The sequence below is a fragment of the Trematomus bernacchii genome, unplaced genomic scaffold (assembly GCF_902827165.1).
Source record: "Trematomus bernacchii unplaced genomic scaffold, fTreBer1.1, whole genome shotgun sequence".
Taxonomy (NCBI): domain Eukaryota; kingdom Metazoa; phylum Chordata; class Actinopteri; order Perciformes; family Nototheniidae; genus Trematomus; species Trematomus bernacchii.
In genome coordinates this window covers 13,740,062-13,759,395 of record NW_022987720.1, presented here as the reverse complement: position 1 = coordinate 13,759,395, position 19,334 = coordinate 13,740,062, and the positions used below count along the sequence as shown (strand labels likewise).

At 43.3% G+C, this 19,334-nt stretch overlaps 2 protein-coding genes across 3 annotated transcripts in view; one reads left to right on the top strand and one right to left on the bottom strand.

Annotated features, from left to right (window-relative positions):
* Nucleotides 1–703: 703 nt before the first annotated feature.
* si:busm1-163l24.3 lies at nucleotides 704–9,728 on the top strand. 2 transcript variants are annotated; one of them, XM_034142918.1, is made up of 6 exons: nucleotides 704–774; nucleotides 3,811–3,985; nucleotides 4,336–4,439; nucleotides 4,533–7,274; nucleotides 8,797–9,005; nucleotides 9,093–9,728. In XM_034142918.1, the coding sequence occupies exons 2-6, from the start codon at nucleotides 3,811–3,813 to the stop codon at nucleotides 9,178–9,180; spliced, it is 3,318 nt and encodes a 1,105-aa protein (XP_033998809.1). In that variant the 5' UTR covers nucleotides 704–774; the 3' UTR covers nucleotides 9,181–9,728. The 2 variants fall into 2 exon arrangements, with proteins under 2 accessions (XP_033998809.1, XP_033998810.1); XM_034142919.1 differs by having other exon boundaries at nucleotides 722–774; nucleotides 3,808–3,985.
* Nucleotides 9,725–19,334, bottom strand: part of vat1 (vesicle amine transport 1) — a 31,971-nt gene continuing 22,361 nt past the window's right edge. Inside the window, exons 5-6 of the mRNA XM_034142920.1 lie at nucleotides 18,329–18,570; nucleotides 9,725–15,026 (exon numbers count right to left, since the gene is read on the bottom strand). Of these exons, the coding sequence (XP_033998811.1) occupies nucleotides 14,754–15,026; nucleotides 18,329–18,570 (515 nt within the window). The 3' untranslated portion in view covers nucleotides 9,725–14,753. The remainder of the gene's footprint in view (nucleotides 15,027–18,328; nucleotides 18,571–19,334) is intronic.

Below are 19,334 nucleotides of genomic sequence, written 5' to 3'. Positions count from 1 at the left end.
TCTTTGCACACAAGTTTTTTTTTAATTATTTGTGTATGTAGTAAAGGTTATTACTTTACAATCGGGCTATTGGTCAATAACCCCATTTATCTATTCACTTGTCATGCTTTTTCATTTGTGGATCTTCTTTAACTGTGTAACTGTTGTCATTGTAATTTACAGAATTGTACTTTATCTGACAGCTAGGCAAAGTCATTTCCTTTCAGAGATCTATTATGTGTGCCTTTTTTTTTGTATTCCTGCAAAATACAACACAATTAGTTAACTAATGAACTATAAAGTAAATTAGAGAATTGTTTGAACTTGTGTTGTTGATTTGTAGATATTTTCTTAAGTAAAATACAAATTCATAAGTGTAGAAAGTATTCTTTTATACTAATATATTTATTACAATTAAAGGCCTGCATTCAAACTCCCACCTAATAATGTGTCAACAGTAAAGTATGACTGATATAATATTATGCATACAATTATTAACACCAATGCAACAATGTGTAAGTACCATGTAATGTTTGTAATGCATTAAGGTGGAGCTAGCTTTATTTGCTCAAGTAGAGAATCCAGAATCCAAATTCCCCTTTAAAGGGTCACAACAAAAATCTAATGGGTCTACTGTGAAGTAGGCCTATACTTGTAGTGCGCAGTCAAACAGCACTTGATCGCCCCCTAACGTGGACATGATGCATTACACATTACTCTGTAGTTTCACTTTTCCTGCATGGCTTGTGACGGCCTTTGAAAGATAGCGAGAAACCGCCGTGAAACATTTGTAAGGTCAGTAATCTCTAACAATCTTAAAGATATACGAGATGTATTGTGACAGGTAATAACAGCGTCGGGTGCAAACGGAGGATACATCGATAATGCGATAGGCAGATTTGTCGGAATATTTTCACTTCCTTGATACCCAGCTCAGCATATGTGTCTTTCATGCTCGCTTTTACATGTATTTTTGGACTTCCTGTAACAACAAACACTCGATGTTTTGCACATATGTTACTGGATGGCTGGATAGAGAAGAGCGTTTAGATTTAGATTGCAAGTCAATATTATTAACTTCATGAAATATCTATTGTGGGAAAAACAAATGCTTAATAACGAGAGATTTATTATTTTGTAATTTGTCAAGCATTGCCAACACGACAGCAGCACATGTTGATGGGAATGAGCAAGACGGGGCGTTATCTTCATCTGTATCAATTTGCAATTTCTATTCAAAATGTTCACATTGAATTTCATATTGCAAGAGGGGATTTGAACCAAAAAAAGGGTTGCAACACGTTTTTCTTCCAACATAATAAATATATGTTACGGTAGTCAGATAATTAATTATCGTATATCATAGATTACGTCAATGTTTTAAAGAAAACGCTTTAGAGGAAATGGAGAAGACACCTTAAAAATCTTAGAAATTCAAAAAAAGTCGAGGAAGGCACCTGAAATGGACGTTTTTGAATGTTGATGTAGTGTCTTGGTAACCCCCAATAGAGGGTGCTATATTATCACATATCTCCTCCAGACGCGGCGCCAGAACAAATCTACAGATATGATTTTCATGGGAGGGCACACAAAACCGTCATGTGCCGCGGCCAGTGTCGACGCCAGAGATTTTCTTTTGGGGGTGCTGTGGGGTAGCTTGACGTTTCATAGAGGGTGCTCAAACATGTAGGGTTTCCCATTAATGTACCGGCGCTACAGTGGAATGTTCTACTTGCTGCAACACTCCCCACACGCACATACACATACACAGTACACCCGCGACTGTTACAATGAAGGCTCGATAATCAGCTCAAGGCATATAGGTAAGCAGGGGTAAAGTGCTATTTTTTTTAAGTGGGGGGTGGACCTAACTTCCTCTAGGGGGGTCCGGGGACATGTTCCCCTGGGAAGATTTTTTTTTTTAAATATTGAAGTTAAAAGCATCAATCTGGTGCACTTTGAGAGCAAAATTAAAGGTGGGGTAGGTAATTTTGGAGAAACCAGCTCGAGTTCGCTAGAATTTGAAAATACACAACCGGAGAAAATCTGCCACTTCCTTATAGAGCCCCTCCTCCAACACACACGAACGCGCACATGACCAATGAGGGCACGGGATAAGTTTGTGCACAGATGGAAGGCTGACAGGCAGGTAGGCCATCCAGTTATTTTAGCCAGGCCGGCTAAAATGATTGGTCGTGCTTTTTACAGTATTACGGCTTCCACAGATTACATTTTTTTATGGATTTTTTGTCAAAGCACTTAAGGCCCAGGCTCCACGGGAACGCATACGGCAAAACGCATAGGATTAACGCAAACGCAAACGCCAAAAAGCTTCCGTCCACACGCAATATACACCGGATTGTGTCTTGCTACACAAGACAGCTCCGTTTACATCCAACCGCTGGAAAGGCTGCAGTACATATGCCGAGCCTGTACGTGGCGCTGTAACTTCCTCCACAAAAGCAGCAACTTCCTCCACAAAAGCAGCGAAGAAGAATGGTTGTCATGGCTGCACTTCTGTTTATTCTCCGCGGTGGGGGCCGAGGGAACCGGGCAGAGTTTTTCGCCGGTCAACGTGTGTTAAAGTTTAAATCTTCCGGACAAAATTATAAAAGTGCCGGTCAAAGGTCTTCTTTGTTATTTATTGAGCTTTAAAACAAATGAATAACGACGATATAATGATATATAATAATAAAATACACGGAGCCTGTCTCTTTTTCCTCTCTTCTGACAGTGTCAGTGTCTGTCTCATGCAGCAGCTGATCCAGTAATGATGACTCGACAGTAAAAATAAACATATTTATAACTAGTTTAGGTAGTTTGAGAGGTAATTCAAATAGCTAAGGGTGATGATCTGACTTGAAGTGTGTGTTTTGCTCCCGCTGCATCACAGCGGGAGGAGCTGCGTGTCTCCGTCCTGTCAGATTAGACTTCACTCGCGTTTATGTCCATATCGAGATAAAGATAAATAATCTGAATTCAGTGTGCAGTGTACTTTTGCGGGGGTGAGCAGCAGAGGTGGGGAGAGGCGGGGCTATTGCGTCGTCATTATCAGAAACGGATGACCGTATAGGCTACCACACGGCCCCGTTGGACCCCCCAGAGCGCTCCGTTCCCAGTTCTATCCACCTTTGGACCCGTTGTCGTTTGCAGGGTCCGTTTCTACCGTTCCGTTACGGCGTCGTGTAGCTTAAAGGGCTATACGCAAGATAAATATGCGGATACAACCCGTTTTCGTTCCCGTGGAGCCTAGGCCTAAGATATTCATTGCTATCGGGATGTTAAGAGCATTCCATGGAATATAACAAAAAGTGTATCTCGAGCCGGTTTCTCAAACTTACCTACCCTACCTTTAAGAGATCTATGGATACATCTCTCAACACCCATATGAAACAGAACTGTAAACCGATTTACTTTTTCTTTATGGATATTTTACTAATCACTCCCCTTTCAAACTGTATTCTTGTTTTACTGTCATATAGTATTTCATACCTGTTTTTCATGTATTACTCTTATATTACTATCTGACATCACATACATCGTAGCATTAAAGTTCACAGTTTATTTATCATTTAAAAAAAACGTGTTTATTGGGGGAGGGCAGGCATGTCAAATGGGAGGGCCCTCCCACGGCGCCGGGTCTGATCTCCTCCTCCCTGTTTGCAGGGGTGGGGTTCGTGAATGGTTGACTTTTACATTAACATCTTAATGAAGAGCTATTGTGTTTGATCTTCTTCTCTTCATTCTGTTGATATTCACACTCACCATTCCTGAAGAATTATGTTATCTTCGGGCAGTCACTCTTTTTAACTGCAATGATTCTCCCAGCAGATGGCAGAGACTGTGAGGGTGAGTGGTCTGCCCGCAGACATTGAGGATGAGAGGCTGAAAGACAAGCTATTCATCCACTTTCTGAGAGCCAGGAATGGAGGAGGGGAAATAAATTCTGTCACTATTGTCAAGGCAACGCCCATCTCTGCCCTCATCACCTTTGAGGACAGTGGAGGTCAGTAAGATCAGGGTGTGTGCATGTCTATGCATATGAATTACAAGGAGGGGGATTCTTCTGCATGCTTATGTGATTCCAGTACATTGGTGTAAAAATACTGATTATTACATTATCAAGGTTGCAATAGAACGTCAAATGCTTCATTAACTTTTACTCTAAAGACTTAAAAATGTAGTTGTACATTGCAAGGTATTAGTAATATACTTCACCACTTTGTCTCTTACCAGTGATTTAGACAAAGCTGAAATGTTGACATGCAAGTCAATGGAATAGCCAATGGTTAAGAGCTTAGTCAGGATGCTTCACAGATTGAGATTGATTTCTGTCTGATGACCCCTCTCACACAGTGGCACAGAGAGTTATTGAACACTGCCCGCATCTTCTGGAAGTGGATGGGAAGAAGTATAAAGTCGTTGTTATTGAGCACAGCGAAAGCCTGGACCCAGACAAGGTATACCTTAGTAGAATTTCAAAAGATATGTTACCAAGTGCTGAATATAAAATCCATAAATGATTTGTTGTCGGTCTTCTTCCCTCACCATAGGTCATCTTACGTTTATCAGCAATTGTTGATTACAGCCAGCTTCCTGGGGGATTATTGGCACTGTCAAGCCTTCACAAAAGCCACCCTGAAATCAAGATAAGCCATGATGCTACTGAGATATTATGCACATTGCATGGCGCCTTTTCAAAAGTCCAGGCTGCTTTGGAACAACTGTTGGGTCATCCTGGAGGCCCAAAATCAGCAGAAAACAAAGACTCAGGTCAACCTGCCACCAGGGGCTCCAGGTCTGTTCAGATAGCACAGAAGCCTCAAACTCTGGAGTTAGAAGATCTGAGCAGGAAATCATATAAGCAGAGAGAAAAAAGAGAGAAGGTTGACCTTGGCATGCCTTATGATGAGAACAACTCTAGCTCACGTAAACCGCTGACACCTGCTGGTTCTGGCCTGGAAAATAATGACCAGATAGAGGGTCCAGTTTTGCAGCTTCCTGGGCATCCTACGGCATCAGGGGAGGATTTGTCACTCATTTTGGATGCAGACATGTTCGAGTATCTGAAAAAACACTGCCGAAAGGAATACCAACATATCCTTAGTCAGTATAGTGTTGATGTAGTGGATATGACAAATCATGGGTTGACAACTCTGTTTTTGAAAGTTGCATCAGGAGTGGAGGAGGGTGGTGAAGATCAGAAATGCCTAAAATTGGCAAGACAGGCAATAAGTAGTCTTTACCAGGAGAATGAGAAGAAGATCCGGCGAGGCCAGCTCTCCAAGAATATCCTGTCTCTCAGGGGCGGACTGCAAAAGGCCATGGAGATCTTAAGTGTCAGATTTCCTAAGCTTCTTCTGAACGAAGATGACCAAAATATTTACCTTATTGGGAGTAGTAGTGATGTTTCTGAGGCCAAGCAGTTTCTTCTCCTTGACCCCGTCGAAGTGATAGGTAAAAAAGAGAATGTAGCCAGTCTTCTTAAATATCCTTCATATTCAGGTTCATCAACTCATGCAGATGAGTTTAAAGTTCCCCTGACGGTGTCCTCCTCTCTGGATGACAGGATAGAGGAGGATGGGTGGAAAGCTGAAGGAGCCAGAAAGTATAAACTAGCCGCTCGCTTTAAGGACTCAGGGCTTGCTGCATTAGGCCGTCGACCCACTGACTTCACCTTACGAGGGCTCTCATCTCCTAGTAGACAACCACGCCTGGGGCCAATTTTAGGGCAAAATGTGCTGTCAGAAACAGCAGGGGTTTCTGGTGAGAGTGTCCCCAGAGCATTAGCCCAAAACACTGGAGGCGACATCTTGTTTAGGAGTGGAGATGCTTTGCCTTCAACTTCTTCCATGCAGAATAAAACCTCCTTAAACTCGCATTCAGTTGATACTCGACCAAAGTCTTTAACATCCCCCCTTAGCACCACCAGTTTGTCAGGAGGCCCTCCGCTTCCACCTGCTGGGTCTGGTTCCACCTTGAAGAGAGCCAGTAGTTTCTCAGGATCGCCGCAGCAGCAGAAGGCGCAAGTTATGAGTCAGAAGAGTCAAGACGACTCTGGCAAGCCTACAGTAAGAGCAAGGGGCAGGTCCTCAAGCTTCAGTAACCAAACAGGGAGGGACAAGCTGGAAGTCTACAATGCAGAGATTACAGTTTCCCTTGTGATGTGGAAGTATATAAAAGAGGCTTTCAGGACCCGAGTGGAAGACCTGACTTCTGATGTCCAGATGAAAGAGATTGGCTCAGGGGGCATTAGTAATCTGACTGTCACCTTAAGAGGGGCAAACTCATCCAAAGTGAGTTCATGTCTGCTAGGTTTACAGAAGCTGGTTGATTCAGTTAGTGTAGACTTTTATGTTCAGCAGCTGCGTTTGTCAGAGTTGGGTATCACTGACACAGCAGATGAAACCTTGGAGGCTTGTTGTGCTGAGGTGCGGAGCCGCTTCAAAAAGGTTCAGTTGCAGATTGTAAAAGAGAGCTTATTTCTTCTCGGCCCAGAAACGTTGTGTTCTCAGGTAGCTGCGTCTTTGCTTGAGGTATTTACTGGAGATTCGGCCCAGATACCTGAACAACACGACTTCTCTGGCCCCTCTACCTTTAACGGTAATCCATCCACTTTTTTACAAATGAACGAGGACCAAAATACGAATCTGCGCTGTTACAGTTATCCTCAGGTGATGCTAAACAACCCAACAGGCAAAGCAAATGGAACTGACAGTCAGGAAAGAACAGCAAACCACAGAAGTGACATTTTTGAGACAGATATTATGAATGGAGCTATTAGTCAGCCGTCAGTGAGGAAAGACCCTGTTATAAAAGAGAAAGTGAAAATTGTAAACACATTGGAGATAGATGGACAGAGGACTGAGACATTTGTCAACCACTCTAAAGCAGGAAATGATAGACCTGTGAGTCATGTGAATGATGTTGAGTCAACAACAACCCCTGCTGATGAAGACCTCCATAAGCAGGAGAGAACTGTACATTCTAAACAGGAGGACAGTGTGCAGCAAAGACAAACCAAGATCCCAGACACAGAGGAATCCAGATCAAATCCAGAAGGGTGCGTCTGTGTGTGTGGTGAGAGTGAGATGCTGATGAAAACTAAGTGTGGTGCTGCCTTCTGCTCCAAGTGCCTAGACGTTGTACATGCCCACTGCAGAGTTTGTCATAAGCAGACATCGCAGGGCATCCAGGGGGAAATGACCATCTGTAGAAAAAATATCAGCGTGCCAGGTCACACAAAAGACTCTGCGATCAAGATCACTTACGTCATTCCTGATGGTATCCAAGGGGTGAGTGGCTTATTTTAAACTCACTGATAATTGTCGTATCTGATAGAGGACTTCCTGGAGTTGAAAAAAACAGCTAATTATATTGTTATTGTACCTCAGTTTCAGTTAACCATATATATATGCTTTTAGATGTTAAGATATAGTATTTTACTAGACACTCAACAATTAAGCCAAGATAGGCCTATAATTGCTTTTTGACATACACTGAAAAATAGACTGTGATATTGTGCATAAGAAGTTACCGTTCTGTACGAGTTTCTTGTTAATGGTGTGTGCTATGTATCACATATACCCCTTTCACACCAACGCGGTTCCAGGGCCGGTTCGGAGCTGGAGCTTGAAAAGCACCGTTTTTTCCTGTTCACACCGCAGCGGAGCCGCCTCTAAGCTCCGGAATCTGGTTCGTTTCGAGCACCAAAAAGTTGTCCGTCTAGAAGCAAGAACCGCATACGTCACGCTTACGTCGGAGGGGGGCGAGATTAACCTGAGCTAACAGTTAAGGCGAGTAGGGCAAATACAAGTTGTAACAAGCAGTAGTGCTGAGCAAAGTGACTAGAACGCAACCACACACTTATAACAAAGAAAACACACTTTATAAAGTCAGGCAACACTAACCAGGCTTCTTGTGATTTTGTTTATTTGTACCTTACTTTGACCATCCGTTCGCTGTTATTGATCATTGTGGAGAGCAGGCAGACGTTTTGTTTTGTATTATAGCATGCTATCGGATGGAATCAATACATGGGCTTCACAGGTTGTCATGTCCGACTATCACAAGTAGAATCATAATGAAAAATACGCCGGTAAAATGTGCCTGTAGAAAACGGCTTATGCCACAATAGGATAGCAACAAGTAGTCAAGTTATAGTCAGTTTAACTTTGGTTGCTATGCTAACATCACCCATTTTATATCAGAGACACTTTCATAACAGCGTTGTGATGCCAAACAGCGTAAATTCAGACTGACACACATTCACTTATGGGGAACTGGGGATATGTATCAGCTGCTTGTGTGACAGTCAGACAGTGAATACTTTAGAGCCGTGTGAGCTAACCCGGAGCTAACGGGAGAATAAACTCCCGTGGAAGAGCAGCCAGCACTGCAGCGGTCGGTAAATGCCGCTGAAACACATTAATAAACAATGAACCACGGCACTCTGGAGAAAAGTATAAGGTTGGAGAAGTCGTTATTTTATTTAATCTGGCTTCGTATGATTAAAAGCAACACGGTCATCGACCCGACGCAGTCCCCGGGCCGTTGTTGTTGTGAGCTCCGTTGGGGAGAAAATCAGCGACGTAAACTGTGACGTCATGACGCAGCAGCGACAGCACCAGTCGGGCTCTGAGCGGTGTGAACAGAGCGGGAGCTGAACCGAAGAACCGGTTCTGAACCAGAAAAGCTCTAGCACGGAGCTAGAACGGGAAAAGCCTTGGTGTGAAAGGGGTAATAGAGCTTTAATAACAATACTTAATATCTATAGACTTTGTTTACGACCATGGTCTTTGCTTTCCGCCTCACCAGGAGGATCACCCTTCTCCAGGAGAACCATTTCAAGGAGGTACCTTTCAAGCCTACCTTCCCGACAGCGAGAACACGAGGAAGCTGGTGCTCAGGCTGAGGAAAGCTTTTAAGCAAGGACTCACCTTCACAGTGACAGGCAAAGACACAGAGGCCAGGGTCGCTTGGGACGGCATCCCACACAAGACCACCGTACATGGAGGCAAATCAGCGTGAGTGTGGATGTCAAACAGAGAACAGAGCTGTAGAGTTTAGGCCACATTAGTCCATGTACTAATTTTTATTTTTGTCTCTTTCAGGAACGGTTACCCAGATTCCACATATTTGACTCGTTTGTCTGAGGTCTTGGCCTCAAATGGGATTGAGGAGCAACCAGCCAAGTCTTAGGAACAAGAGCTATCTTCATAAATAATTGTATCATTAAAAAAAGGTTTGATCACAGCCATTTGCACTATTTGTGTGTGTTGAGTAGTTCACATTTTTTGAACAAGTTCCTGATGTTTGATTATGTACATACTGTAGAGATTGAAATATTTTAAAGCTTTTATAGCTCTCGCTGCAGATGTTTTTGAACCCTTGTATACAATTGCTTTTTTAATATAGATGATTAAAGTTATAATTTGTCAAACTGACTGTGATGACAAATGGGACCAACCACCATTCCAAAAATTATTCCATACCGCATTCCTGAAAAAAGAATCTCCATATCTCAATTTTATTTTGTAAAACAAATTGCATACTGTTCTGTGTAGTGTGCTCGTACTTTAGTGTAGATATACATTTTGTACTACCATTTTAAGGATCATTTAATTAAGAAAATAAACTAGATATTCATGGTAAATTGGAGTAAAGAGTACAATTAATGACTTAAAAACCTGTATGTGTCTCTTCAACTTGTTAACAATGTTAAACAGAAATAAAAAAGCACATCTGAAGTTTTTGTTATGCTTTTTTTATTAGTCCTGGAAAACATGTAAGGCATATGGTAACATTACACACTGAAGCGTTACAAGCTCTAGAGGCAGGCCATGTGGACAACATGGCACCACGCAGTAAACCCAGAGTCAAGCACAGAAGCAGCATCAATTCAAAGGGTTTAAAAAACAAAGTTGAGAGTGTTTGCAACAAGGAAAAACAACATATGGAAGGACAGAGTAGAGGAGAACTAACATAGAAATCAACCTGTTGGAAATGACCATTGGTGACTGAACTCTTAACGGGTTAGGGTTGGTGGGATGTGACGTAAAGTTAGTTTCTGAAACATTCCCAGAGAAAGGTTAAGGTGTGTCATGAATGGACCAGCTGGCCATAACAGTGCCAATGCTTAAGGTGAGGACAGGGGGGGTCGGGGGGCAGTGGATTGGCTTCAGTTGGCAACTTGATACGACTGGAAAGGCCTTCTGCCTCACACCATGCCACTACATGACTACTTAACTATCATGGAAAGAGACGGTGAGCTGTACATAAAAACATGCCTTATTTTCTGGTTGACTAAACATGCATCCTAGTACTGTACATGAAAAGTCCAGCGCGGTTGTACTTCCGTAGCAACTGCAATGGAGGTGTGATGTAAAAAAATACTGCTAAAGAAACAATAGCCGCAGGTTGATGTGGTTGTTTGGGTTTTCAGTGTGGATGAGTGAACAAAGTGAGAGAGCCTCGCACTTTGACTCTAAATACTAAAGCTTAAAGAACATGGATGGCCAGACAGTTTGTGCAGTGATATAGAACAATGTGTGTGTTAATAAATGCTAAATGTAGTGGTTTTCTACATGAATAAATCTGCTGTTTGGAATGACCTGAGAAACCATATAAAACATAACGAAGTTCACCTCAAATCTAAACGGTGGGTGCCTGTGAGGGGCTTATCAGAAATACTACACTTATTGTCTCAGTGCATTAAATAGTAATACCAAATCTAAAACAGCAAATGTGTAGAAACTTACCACGTTGTTTATTTTGACTTTAAAACACAGTTTTTCTCCTGTGCATCTCTGAGTTGCTAAGCACTCTTGCATAAGTGTCTGGAATGACTGGGAAACCATTTCAAGATGACGTTACACTGCAGCTTCCCCATGGTGGAAGTGCACTCAGGCAACAGGCCAGCCCCAAACTGATTGAGTTCATCTCAAAGGCATTTTTAGCTCAGATATTATAATAGTTTTTCCACATGGTTGAATGCATGCAGTTTTAAATTCCAGATGTCAAACTGATGTTTTATCTGCTATGATTGTGTAGGGAGAGAGAAGGGGGCGATATAGAGAGGAATGTTGGACTGCGCCTGTTGCACCGGCCAAGAGGCTCTGCAGATGCGGCGCAGGAAAAGAGGAACGTCCCTTATAGTCTTTGAGCGAACTGGGATCAGCTGTGAAGCGGAAATGTTGTGTCTGGTGCAGGCCAGAGCTGAGCTATGATCAGCCAATAAGCCGGGTTTTTGTGCAGCTGTGTTACAGTAATGGCATCCCTGCACAGCTGTGTGAAAACATCTGCTCCCTCCCTTGCTACACAAGCCATTTGGAAAGAAACTGAAAGACATTGAAATCCATAGAGAATTATCATGGGGCTTTGGGCTTGGAGGAGTTTTGTGTTGATCTATATGTCTTTTGGTGGAGTTTTGAACCCTAGATGCACCGCGCCCAGTCCCTTTTCACTGTGATACTAATACTATGGTTGTAAACGCTTCAACCTGTTGTGGTTGAAATGATGTGAGAGCTGGTAAAACACAGTCAAAAGGTTAAAAATACATAGGTAGGTGCCTCGGGTTGAAGTAAACTGTGCAAGGAGAGAGGCGCAGTGCAGGCCTATACTGGAGCAACACACACTGTGACTGATCAAAAACTACAAATTGTGTTAAACCTTTTGTAAACTGCAGCAGAATACTGTCAGCACCCATGGCATTGGGATAGAAATCTGACATGCTGTGACGACTCTTTTGTATTTTCACTTTTCTTCAAGGCTGCATCCAAAAACAGAATTTCCTTAATATTGTTTTTATGCACTATATGCAAGGCATTGACAGAGGAATATACATACAATTTGGCACATATGGTTCAGACCAACAGAACGTTTTCATCACATTTAAAAGGAGTGCAGGTTGGCAGGTCCCCACATTAGAGAATGATCTTTGAACTTTAAACCCTTGGATAACAAAATAGACAAACAAACGGAAATATAAAGGTAAATTAAAATAAAACAAGTAAAACATTTGTTTTGTTTTTTACTGAAGCGTTTGTTTCTCACATGGCACTCAGAACAGAAGCACCGTCCACAGGTTCACAAAGGGAGCCCAGCAGATTAGAACAGAACACTAACCAGAGGCTGACAGGACACAGTCACTCCCCACACCAGCGTGGCTGTCGCACTCCGGCCCGGTGCACCCCACCCTGCTCCATATCTTACCTCCCACAGTCAAGGATGGATGAATGCTTTGATTTTAGCTGCCACCCAGGAGAAGTTGGCCCAGGCAGGGACAGGCTGAGAAATTAGAGGACCTGCGTGACTGTTTATATGTGTGTGTGTGACACCTGTGCTTTCACTGAGCCTCAGCAGATGCACTGGGAGTGGATGATGGGAAACAGGCTGTAAACCTGGAGCAGAATGAAAGCCTGCGTGGGACTGGAGTGCGACTGCCATGCTTGTAAGTGCATTAAGATCAGCGAGCAGAGTGCAAAAATACTAATACCAACTGTCCTCATAACACAGGCCTCTTATCAGACAGGAGGGGGAGATAGAGTGAGAGGGGAGTGTTTGAGCTACATTACACTGTAGCAGAGTAGTGTGAGGGTGAAATGGGGCAAGGGTAAGGTGGGTGCTTTTAAAACCTGACAAACGACCTGAGGACACACACACACATCTTCACACACAATGGCACACCACACACAGCACACGAGGGAGGCCACTCATGCTAACACAACAACTTTTTTTCTTTTCTTTTTTTTTTTAAACATTTTGTTTTGTGTTTTTTACAAAGTCACTAGTCACCATCTGAGTCTCATACACTGAGGCCGGGCTCACAGACAGGCAGGTAGATATATTTCTAAGGTTTGAAGTTGATATCGTTCTACGTGAAATATCTAGAATCCACCCAGTGGGATTTATGGAGAGATTCAAAGGATTTACATTAATGACATTACACCAGGGAGACCAAATGCATACTAGCCATTAGGGGGAGTGGTGCACTGTTTTTGCAAGCACACCGCTAATTGCACAATCCTATTATTTCAATTTCACTGTTTTGAACAAACTGTTTTGGTGTGCCAGGTTTATAATCTTTAAACACGGCTCCAGCTATTAATTGTATCATCAGAAATGCCCCATACGTTCATCTTTTTTGGAATACTGGTCGAATATAGAGTTAGGGAGGCAGAAAAGAGAGACACAGGGAGAGGGAGTCAGATAGAAACCGACCACAGTGCCTTCTCTTACGAGTCTGACGCCTGTTGCTATGCCGACCATAGAGAGGGAAATGGAAAGAGGAGGGCGAGAGAGTAGAGACAAGCAGGGGAGGCGAAGTATGGACGCCAGCTTGAATTGAATTCTCCTCTCTCAGGTCAGGGTGATCGACAAGCGAGCGGTCGCTGTGAAAGGAGCAGAATGCCATGGAATGCCTCGAGGAGGATCAGGGAGGAAGAGAGCCCGATCCCGAGGAAAAAAGGACTGATATTCACCTTCTTAACTTGCTCATTTTGAAAGCTTCACTGTCTCAGCATGACAGTGCCTCTTTTCATCCCATTCAGTGTGTATGCCTGTGTGTGTATTTGTGGCTTGTTTGAGCAGAAACAAATTCTCTCTTAATTGGCACTGCGCACTTCTTGCCAACAGTTGGTCAGCTAGAAAAATCTGTAACTAAGGAGAAGGAAGCTGAGCAATGATTTTCTGCCTCCCTATTCAACACTGCACACAGAGGCTCATTATGAGGGGAATTCATATTCAGGCAAGTACAAAACTGCAGACACTATATTAAACTTCACTGAAATGTGGTGGGAACGCATGCGTTACTGAGCTTTCTCCCTCTCCACAGATAAAGATATATCAAAGCTAAAGCGATATACATAGGAAAATACTTGTGGGGAAATTCAAGAACGATAACCAATTAAAGGCCTTGCAACAATAACACTATTGTTCAAGCAATCAAAAATCACGATCGAAACCATGATGCAAATATCTGCAGGGGAGCCGGGATGCATCAGCCAATCACAGGCATCGCTGACTCATCCTCCGTGACATAACTAAGCGCTGGACACTAAGGGAGCGACGTGTGGGTGGGTGTGGTTCTCCCATTCTCTGCCTGTCTGCGGGTCCGGCCCGTGGATGGGTCGGGGGAGGGGGTGGACGGTGGGGGGTGCTGTGGGAGGTGGGGGAGGACTCGGCACAGAGAGGGGGAAGAGATGAGGTGGCAGGTGGAAGTCAGAGCAGAACAATTTAGCACAGTGGGAGTTGAGGTGCGGAGGGGATTTGGGGGGGTCGAGGGCGGGGCCGAAGTGCGAGCATTGATTACAGTCGTCAAGGAAACAGTAATACGCCCCAGGCCTGGAACATACCCACAATCCTCCACAGCTCTCTTGTCTTTGTCTGTCCCAACAGGAGACATCTTTTGAGTGTTACTTTTGACATCTCAATTTGACAAGGTAACACGCTTACAAGGTGTTACAAGTGATTGGACTTTTTATATGATTTTCTATAGATAAAGGCAAGAAAACGGGAAGGGAGGGGGGCGGGGGGAGCCAGGCCTGAGTAATAACTGCCATTGTAGTGAGGTGGGGGCAGGGGCTGGAAGAGATATACGATTGATAGTGGAGTGATCATTTTGTAATAATCTACCCTTCTAACGCCTTCTAATCTTCGCTTACACTACGCCCTTACCCTCCCACCCCATCCATCTCCCTCCTCCCCCCAACCCCACCCCCTGCTCCCAGGACACACACTCCCAGCTGGTCTGCTTGACTCTCCATCCCTCCCTCTCACTTCTCCTCCTTGCTGGGCTCTTCCTTCTTCTCCTCTTCCTTCTTCTCCTCCTTCTTGGGCTCCTCTTTCTTCTTGTCGTCCTTCTTCTCCTCCTTCTTGCCATCGTCCTTCTTCTTGTCGTCCTTCTTCTTGTCGTCCTTCTTCTTGTCCTCTTTCTTGTCCTCCTTCTTGGGCTCCTCCTTTTTCTCCTCCTCAGGCATGGGCTCTGTGGTGAGGATCACTTTGCCGATGTTGTTCCTCTCCTGCATCTTTCTCATGGCATCGCCCACCTGGAGGAGGGATAGAAGGAGGGGAACGAACGTTATATAAAGTGAGATCAAAGAGTGGAAGGAGGGCAAGGAAGATTTTAAATACCCCCATCATCGAGGAAAATCTATTCAGAGCACACAATATTAGCAAGTTTCTTTTCCACTATTGCATATGCACAGCAATAAGAGCCTCCTCGCACTCTGCGCCCCTAATCTTCTGTTTTGAAACCACAGAAACACATTTTCCAGACTCAAATATGACTTTAATATGCAGTATATGAGGAACTTCATTTGTCTAAAGGCGACTTTAATAATATTTGAGCGGAAATGAACGTGTTGCAGCAGGAAAAAACAAAGGAAAAAAGAATAGTAAGAAAAGAAAATGAGCGGAAGAACATACTGCAAATAGATATTATTTAATATAAGAATGTATGATGAATATAATGACATTTATATGAGAACAAATGGGCAGGAATAAAAAAAAGAATTTCCTCTGATCTCCCAATCGTATCAGGCAACACATGTATGTTAATTAGCAATGTATATCATCCCTGGATTTTAAGTAGAGGAAAGAAAGGCGGAGGATTTTTTGGTTGTCATTTTTAGTAGGTGCAGGAGAATAAAGATGATATATATATTTTCTTTTTGTAAAATTGGGTTGGGACCCACTGCAAATGAATCAATCAAACATTTGCTAACAGATGGTGCCCATTATTTAAGGAGAAGATTACAGTAGGATTTTTACACTGGAAATATTTTTGAATTAAACAAACAAGTCTTGAATCAGTGAATCAGATCATTAAGAGTTTAGGTGCCAATGTTCACTGTTCCAATCAGACTATTCAGATGAAGAGCACATGGGATAACAAATGTCACCTAGGTGTCATTAATAAGAGGACGCCTTGGAGAGTGTGAAAGGTCATTATTTTAATCGTTTATTTAAGATCTGCTCACTTTTGGCCCAGCCCCATGCCTTCCTCTCTGCTCCTGTTGGTTTGGAAGTGTGTGCACATGCGGGGTATGTGCTTGTTCATTACGAGTTACAAGTATGGTCATTTATGAGGTACTTCATCGGCCTATGGAAGATTTGTATACATAGTCAAACATTTCTTAAGTTAACTTGTAGAAAAAAATTTAGAATGTTGAATACTAACATGTTTCAGCTATGAGATAAAAGCTTATAATTATAGAATAAACCATTTCACATCTAGGGAGAGACACTGGGTTGACAGCTGATCCACTGAAACCTTATCCAATGATGGATCGACCACCTTGGCCCAACTGATAAATTGTCCTCAAAACACTGAGGAGACCAACCCCACCCTGCTGTTGACCACGAGCTCACTGTCGTTACCGTCTCCATCGCCTCGCCCTGCCTCCTTCCCTTCGATCCCCCTCTCCGTGCGAGGCAGGCAGACCACCTAACGACCAATGCCACGGCAACAGGGCCATCTCCTAGCAACGTAAAGCCTCAGCTCAACCGTGGCCCTGACGATTCAGACACATGGGAAAGAGGGGGGGGGGGGGGGGGGGGGGGGGGGGGGGGGGGGAGTGTGGGAGTTGGAAGTGGAAGGGAGGAGGGGAGCAACTGGTGTCCTTCGGATGAGAAACACGCCTTCATCGTTACTGAAGGGTGGGAGGGGTGAGTTCGGGGAATTATAAGAATCATCTTCAATGTGAATGAAAGTCACAGTAAGAGCCACTGATGCTCCTCCGACTGCTCCACCCACGTCCACCCTCCACTCTCTGAAATCTGTCGACCTCTCTGACTCCCAGGAATCTCGGACTGGAGTGTGCTATTTGCGGCTGCAGACGCGATGACCGCTATCCTCTTGGGTATCAGTGCGTATGTAGATGAGTAACCACAAGAAATCACACAACAGAGCAATAATGCTAATTTGTTAACATTGTCCAAGCGTGTTCATTGATTATTGGAGGAAAAAAACAGGGGTGACAACAAGATTGATGAAGGGCTGTGAGGGATTGGATCAGGGCGTGGCATTTTTTTCTCAGCTTGTAATAAAGATGTTTTTATCTGATAAATATCACAGTTATCTACGGTATAAGATTATTGTCTTTTACGCTGAGACTTGCACCCATTTGCCTTTAGCCAGACTGAAATATACATTTTCCCTCTTCTCCTCTGTGTTTCCACGGTCCTTCCATGTCTCTTTTTCATACATCAGGGCCCCTCCCAGAGACAGACCCACACACTGACTAAAGGATGTCACCATAGCAACACGAGAGAAAAAGCGAAAAAGATACACTGTGAGGAGGGAGAGGGAGAGGAACAGTGAGACTGAGAGAGACACAGAGGGAGTAAATAACCTAAAAAGAGAGAAAGAGTCTCATATAAAGACAGATGGAGAGGCAGAGAAAGAGCGTCAGATGGCGGAGAAAGACAGCGGGTGTTTCTCTCTGGCCAAAGTAATGCAGGCCAAAATACTGACCAGTAACGACTCAACAACAGAAGATGTCAGCCTCTGACACCCTCTTTTTCTCACACTCTCTCTATTCATATCTGTTGGCAGTGTTAATTTTGTCAGAAACAATCTGACTCTGTCTGGCTGAGTGAGTTATGAGACGCAGCGCTTCTTGTGGACAAACTACGCCTGTTGAATGTTGAGCGTTATTGAATCTGAGAGCCACACCCTGCTCCTGCAGATCGTGCTGCACAAACCCGCGCACAAACCCGCGCACAAACCCGCTTTCACTTGAATTCCAGGTCACTGTTTTGTCAGCACAAAATATAAACACAAATGAATGTCGTTCAGGTGTAAATGCACCCGTGTCACCATAAATCATCGAGTCATCCAGAATGAGCTGCACAGGAATGCATTTAGTTGCACAAACAACCAGGCATACATAAACCTGAAACTAAAAATAAAATGTGCAGAATATCTTTATACCCACAGCTATCAATGCAGGTAATGGTCATATACATCAATACCATTTTATTTTTCAACTATGAGCAGATAGAAGATTCACTTGATTGTAAACGGAAAAAAAAGAAAGTTGAATATTAACTACTTAAAAAAAAAAGCATTTTTGAATTCAAGGTTATTCCTTACCTTGAAAAAATAGTGGTTACAATTCATCATTTAAAAAAGCTTTTAAGACATTATGCAAACTGTGCTCTGTGGAAACATCTTTGAGTATGGAATCACCCAAAGAAGCAATTCAAATATTCACTACAGAACATAGACATTTTTTTATCAACTGCATTCGTTGTAAATTGGTTGGAAAATATGTTCTGCAATGTTATGAACATTTTTGTTATTGTGATAGAGATCAACTCCAAGGGTAAAGGCAACATCACCCACCTGCTCGAGGTGCCAAGTGGAGTCGATGTGGGGCTTGACCTTGCCCTGCTTGTAGAGATCCAGGATGGTGTTCATGACCTGGGTGATGAGCTCCGTCTCTCCGTCCAGGTAGCCCAGGTGGAAGCCGCACACAGACTTGTTCCCCTGGATCAGGCTGAGCGTGTGGATGGAGAACTGATGGTACCAGTTCTTGGCCACGGCAATCAGGTTCTTCTTTTGGCCCGCTAGCATGTTAGCCGCACCTGATGGAGAGAGGAGAGAAAGATCCTCAGTCTTTGTTACATGGAGAGAAAGGCTTCTGTGGTCCATTTCTAAATCTCTGTGTATAATTGATTTACTGATGATGAATTGTCCTGGTTCATTTTTCTATTAAATTATCTGCCCACACTCTTACTTTCTCTCTCTTCCTGTTTAGCTCACACTAACGGATCATCACATTCTCCCCTTTTAGCAATGAAACAATCTCTAAATTACTGAATAAAAATCAATACATTTTTACTCATTTATCAAAGATTAATGCCAAATATCCATTAGCTCCTGCTTTAGAAATTTGACAATTTACCACTTTCTGTTTAATGCAATATTTTTATTTTTCCATTATATTTTGGGATGTTGGACAAGAATATGTCAAAGACACAATCTTAGGTTTTGTTGATGTCCCCCCTTTTTTATTTTGTCCAATTTTATGACATGTTATAGGCCAAACAATTGTTGACATTAATAAGAGACTGGTTCATCATTTGGCAGCTGGTCAGTTCTGTTTCTTTACCTTCCCCCCACCTCTCTCACACTCTCACCTACACCTTCTACCCTGAAAACCACTTCTAGCACTTCACTGTCACCACATCCCCTTCCTGTCCCCTCACACTGTCCCTGTCTCTTTCAGGGGAAACAGGGGACACAAAGCATTCTCTGAGAGAACAGAGGGGATCGGCCTGCTACATTCAGACACATTCCAGGTTTCGTGTGGATAGAACGCCCCATTGTTCCACCATGCATACTTCTA

Excerpts from the sequence above, each read along its gene's own strand:
- si:busm1-163l24.3 (XM_034142918.1), top strand. The coding sequence starts at position 3,811 with ATGGCAGAGACTGTGAGGGTGAGTGGTCTGCCCGCAGACATTGAGGAT. Across the intron at positions 4,440-4,532 it reads AAAGCCTGGACCCAGACAAG|GTCATCTTACGTTTATCAGC; the intron begins GTATACCTTAGT and ends CCCTCACCATAG. Across the intron at positions 7,275-8,796 it reads TTCCTGATGGTATCCAAGGG|GAGGATCACCCTTCTCCAGG; the intron begins GTGAGTGGCTTA and ends CCGCCTCACCAG.